At 37.3% G+C, this 5,524-nt stretch overlaps 1 protein-coding gene across 1 annotated transcript in view; it reads right to left on the bottom strand.

Moving 5' to 3' along the window:
• The window catches only part of SYNPO2L (synaptopodin 2 like), a 94,099-nt gene extending 88,808 nt beyond the window's left edge, over positions 1 to 5,291 (bottom strand). The window contains exon 1 of the mRNA XM_053692008.1: positions 5,020 to 5,291. Within this exon, the coding sequence (XP_053547983.1) occupies positions 5,020 to 5,124 (105 nt within the window). The 5' untranslated portion in view covers positions 5,125 to 5,291. The remainder of the gene's footprint in view (positions 1 to 5,019) is intronic.
• Between the last annotated feature and the right edge of the window lie 233 nt (positions 5,292 to 5,524).

The raw sequence follows: 5,524 nt of genomic DNA, 5'->3' as shown, positions 1-5,524 counted from the left end.
TATATATATTAACTATATTAACTCTAATTATATTAGGGTTAATATAGTTAATATAGTTACTATAGTATTTATATTAACTATATTAACTCTATCTAACCCTAACACCCCTAACTAAATTTATATTAAATTAATCTAATTCATTTATAAACTAAAATATTCCTATTTAAATCTAAATACTTACCTATAAAATAAACCCTAAGATAGCTACAATATAATTAATAATTACATTGTAGCTATGTTAGGGTTAATATTTATTTTACAGGTAAATTGTTAATTATTTTAACTAGGTATAATAGATATTAAATAGTTATTAACTATTTAATATCTACCTAGTTAAAATAATTACCCAATTACCTGTAAAATAAATCCTAACCTAAGTTACAAATACACCTACACTATCAATAAATTTAATAAACTACAAACATCTATCTAAAAATACAATTAAATTAACTAAACTAAATTACAAAAAAAAACAAACACTAAATTACAAAAAATAAAAAAAAGATTACAAGATATTTAAGCTAATTACACCTATTCTAAGCCCCCTAATAAAATAATAAACCCCCAAAATAAAAAAAATTCCCTGCCCTATTCTAAATTCAACAAATTTCAAAGCTCTTTACCTTACCAGCCCTTAAAAGGGCCTTTTGTGGGGCATGCCCCAAAGAATTCAGCTCTTTTGCATACAACAAATACAATACCCCCATTACAACCCACCACCCACATACCCCTATTCTAAACCCACCCAAACCCCCCTTAAAAAAGCCTAACACTACCCCCCTGAAGATCTCCCTACCTTGTCTTCACCACACCGGGCCGAACTCCTGATCCGATCCGGGCGATGTCTTCCTCCAAGCGGTAAAGAAGAATTCTTCCTCCGGCAATGTCATCCTCCAAGCGGCAAAGAAGAATTCTTCCTCCGGCGACGTCTTCCTCCAAGCGGCAGCAAAGTCTTCATTCTTCCGGCGGCATCTTCAATCTTCTTTCTTCGCTCCGCCGCCGCGGAGCATCCATCCCGGCCGACTGCTGAACTTGGAATGAGGTACCTTTAAATGACGTCATCCAAGATGGCGTCCGCCGAATTCCGATTGGCTGATAGGATTCTATCAGCCAATCGGAATTAAGTTAAAAAAATCTGATTGGCTGATTGAATCAGCCAATCAGATTCAAGTTCAATCCGATTGGCTGATCCAATCAGCCAATCAGATTGAGCTCGCATTCTATTGGCTGATCGGAACAGCCAATAGAATGCGAGCTCAATCTGATTGGCTGATTGGATCAGCCAATCGGATTGAACTTGAATCTGATTGGCTGATTCAATCAGCCAATCAGATTTTTTTAACTTAATTCCGATTGGCTGATAGAATCCTATCAGCCAATCGGAATTCGGCAGACGCCATCTTGGATGACGTCATTTAAAGGTACCTCATTCCAAGTTCAGCAGTCGGCCGGGATGGATGCTCCGCGGCGGCGGAGCGAAGAAAGAAGATTGAAGATGCCGCCGGAAGAATGAAGACTTTGCTGCCGCTTGGAGGAAGACGTCGCCGGAGGAAGAATTCTTCTTTGCCGCTTGGAGGAAGACATCGCCCGGATCGGATCAGGAGTTCGGCCCGGTGTGGTGAAGACAAGGTAGGTAGATCTTCAGGGGGGTAGTGTTAGGCTTTTTTAAGGGGGGTTTGGGTGGGTTTAGAATAGGGGTATGTGGGTGGTGGGTTGTAATGGGGGGGGGGGTATTGTATTTGTTGTATGCAAAAGAGCTGAATTCTTTGGGGCATGCCCCACAAAAGGCCCTTTTAAGGGCTGGTAAGGTAAAGAGCTTTGAAATTTGTTGAATTTAGAATAGGGCAGGGAATTTTTTTTATTTTGGGGGTTTATTATTTTATTAGGGGGCTTAGAATAGGTGTAATTAGCTTAAAAATCTTGTAATCTTTTTTTATTTTTTGTAATTTAGTGTTTGTTTGTTTTTGTAATTTAGTTTAGTTAATTTAATTGTATTTTTAGATAGATGTTTGTAGTTTATTTAATTTATTGATAGTGTAGGTGTATTTGTAACTTAGGTTAGGATTTATTTTACAGGTAATTGGGTAATTATTTTAACTAGGTAGATATTAAATAGTTAATAACTATTTAATATCTATTATACCTAGTTAAAATAATTAACAATTTACCTGTAAAATAAATATTAACCCTAACATAGCTACAATGTAATTATTAATTATATTGTAGCTATCTTAGGGTTTATTTTATAGGTAAGTATTTAGATTTAAATAGGAATATTTTAGTTTATAAATGAATTAGATTAATTTAATATAAATTTAGTTAGGGTTAGATAGAGTTAATATAGTTAATATAAATACTATAGTAACTATATTAACTATATTAACCCTAATATAATTAGAGTTAATATAGTTAATATATATAATGTAATACCTATATTAACTATAATATAGTTAGGGTTAATATAGATAATATAGCTGGCGGCGGGGTAGGTAGATTAAATTAGGGGTTAATCATTTTAATAGAGATGGCGGCGGTGTAAGGGGCTTACATTAGGGGTTAATAATTTTAATATAGATGGCGGCGGTGTTAGGGGCTCACTTTAGGGGGTTATAGATATAATATAGCTGGCGGCGGGGTACGGGAGCGGCGGTTTAGGGGTTAATAACTTTATTAGGTTGCGGCGGGGTAAAGGAGCGGCGGTTTAGGGGTTAATAACCTTTTTATTGTTAGGCTAGTGAGGGGGGATAGCGGATAGAGGGTTAGACAGTGCGGGCTATGTTAGGGAGGCGTGTTAGACTTGTCGGGCTATGTTAGGGAGGCGTGTTAGACAGTGCGGGTGTTTTAAACTTTAGTCAGGTTTTATAGGCGCCGGCAGTTTCTAACGTGCCGCAAGTCACTGGCGACGCCAGAAATTTGTACTTACGCAGATTTCTGGACATCGCTGGTTTGTGAGACTTACGGCACGTTAGCATCTGACGGCGACTTATATGGGATGGCTCGAGTTGCGAGCTGAAACTGCGGGCGACGCCGGTTCCCTCGCTTGCGCCGCAAACTGCGATCGATATCGGATCGCGCCCCAGAATTTTATTTACTGACAAACACACAACAAAAAGACAATTCAATTGCACTTACTTTGAATTTATAATGAGCAGTGGAATATTTTCTGGCGAATTTGCCATGTGACAGTTTTCATCCAATCACAAAATGCATATATGTATATACTGTGCACTTTTGCACATGCTCAATAGGAGCTGGAGCCTCAGAAAGTGTGCACATAAAAAGATTGTGCACTTTTTGATTATGGAAGTATATTGGAAAGTTTTTTTAAACTGCATGCTTTATCTGAATCATAAAACTTTAATTTTAACTTTAGTGTCCCTTTAAATTAATTTATAATTTCAAATTTACTTTGTTCTCCTGGTATCCTTTGTTGAAAACATATGTACATATCCTACACTATTTGCAGCTTGCTGGTGATTGGTGGTTACACACAGTTTGTGATAGGCTCACCAGATGTGCACCCAGCAGTACATTGTTGCTCTGGTGCTGACTTTAACTGTGTGTTTAATCTCTTTGCAGGGGTCAAACACATATTTATTTATAAGCAATAACATATTAGACAGCATTTCCCTGTTGTGCTTTTATATCCCTTTAAATAACATTAAACTAAATAGAGATTTGGGATGAATATATGTTCATGATGAATCTTTAGACCGCTGCTTCATAACTGCTGTTTCTGGAGAGCCAAATCCGGGCCCTCAAGTTCCATCCGGAGCTTGATAAATGGGCCCCTTTGTGTTATTTTGTTTTACTTTAAACCTCAATAAAAATTAGTTTAAAAATATGAGCGCTACACATTATCATATTGTAATAAATTAATTAAAGGGACAGTAAAGTCTACATAAAATGAAATGGTTTAGATGTAGCATGGATTTCAATTTAATTCTATTATCAGTATAGTTTAGTCCTCTCATATCCTTTGTTTAAGATTAATCCAAGGTGAGCTTAGGAGGGTGCACATATCGTTAGCCACCTGGCAGCTGTTTGCAACAATGTTTATAGCAATGTAATACATAGTTGCAAACACTGCTGAAATATAATGCTAAAGACACATGCACGCTCCTAAGTCCCTGATACCAAGAGAGCAAATGATAATGATAATGTAAGTAAAAAGAAAAAATGGTATGTTCTGTCTGTTAAATTTTGACTTTAATGTCCTTTTAAAAACATATATCACTTAAATATTCACGTTTGTTTTGTTTATATCATTTAAAAAATATAATTTTTATAAAAGTATCATCCTTTTGCAGGAATATATCTATCTATCTATCTATCTTTACATATCTCTCTTCTCTCTCTCTCTTCTCTCTCTCTCTCTCTCTCTCTCATTTTAATGAATCTAGGATACTGAGTCACTTTACTTTGGAGTTGAACCCGTGTTATGAGCTACTCCCGTATTTGACTTTGTGCAGATTACTAGCCACAAACTTAAAAGCACATGAAAGTCAACAATAAAATCACATGATTCAGAGCAACTCATTTCTTTCTCTCTGTTTCCTTTGTTGACACATAATTCCTGAGAGCATACTGAGGTAGGCTAAGGAGCGTGCACATGCCTTGAGCACGTGTATGCAGCAGTATTTGCATCAATGGGGTCGATCACAATCTTTTAGATTATCAAATTATTTATATACAAATATCTCCATAGACTTTAATGGTGAATTTTGAAGAACAATCATTAGATAAACTTTCTAAAGGATTTTGATGGACCCAAATATTTGTAACAATGTTTAATATACATATTGCTGAAGACGCGTGAACACTCCTGAGCCTACCTGAGTATGCTCTTTAAATTGATTTGATGTCCCTTTAACTTTTAAATGACATATCTGATCGCCTGGAGCAAGCTAATGTTTTTCATGCTACCAACGACATTTGAAAAGTTGTGTGAAACCTGATCAGGTGTTTGCAAGAGTTGGCACTAGTTCCTGATGGTGCAAGGCCACATTATGACCTTACCTTTGACACCAGAAGAGGTAGTTTTTTCTCCGATCCACCTTGCAGTCTGAAACCCCATGGGCCCTCTCCGGACAAGGTGACAAGTATTTGGTCATCTGCCCCCATGGTAGTTTCTTGGTGTCCCTGGCTATGACCGTCTGTTTTCCATCTCCAGCATTGCCCGTCTCTAGTGCACACAAGCCAACAGCAGGACCCTGACTGCTCAGAGCTGTTCTGGGTGCTTCACCACTTGTTACGATGAGTCATTTAGTTCTACTTTTGGTAAGAAGCCAGTGGCGTCCCTTAGCACATGTCATGTCAATCTCACACTGTCTCATCCTCCCTCCCTGAGAGCAGATTCCTCCCTCTGCACTATGGAGCATTCTCACAAAAAAAGCCTATCCAAGCGGCCGTCTAATTATAGCCATAGCTCTCTCTGAGGTCCCTTTAGTAATAATGACCCTCGGTTGTGGCTCTTTCCACCTGTTCAAATTATTTAAATACCATAATGTCTGTAAAAATAACT

This window comes from Bombina bombina, chromosome 9, assembly GCF_027579735.1.
Source record: "Bombina bombina isolate aBomBom1 chromosome 9, aBomBom1.pri, whole genome shotgun sequence".
Lineage (NCBI taxonomy): Eukaryota > Metazoa > Chordata > Amphibia > Anura > Bombinatoridae > Bombina > Bombina bombina.
Note: the sequence above shows the minus strand (reverse complement) of the source record. Positions and strands in the feature narration are given on the sequence as shown.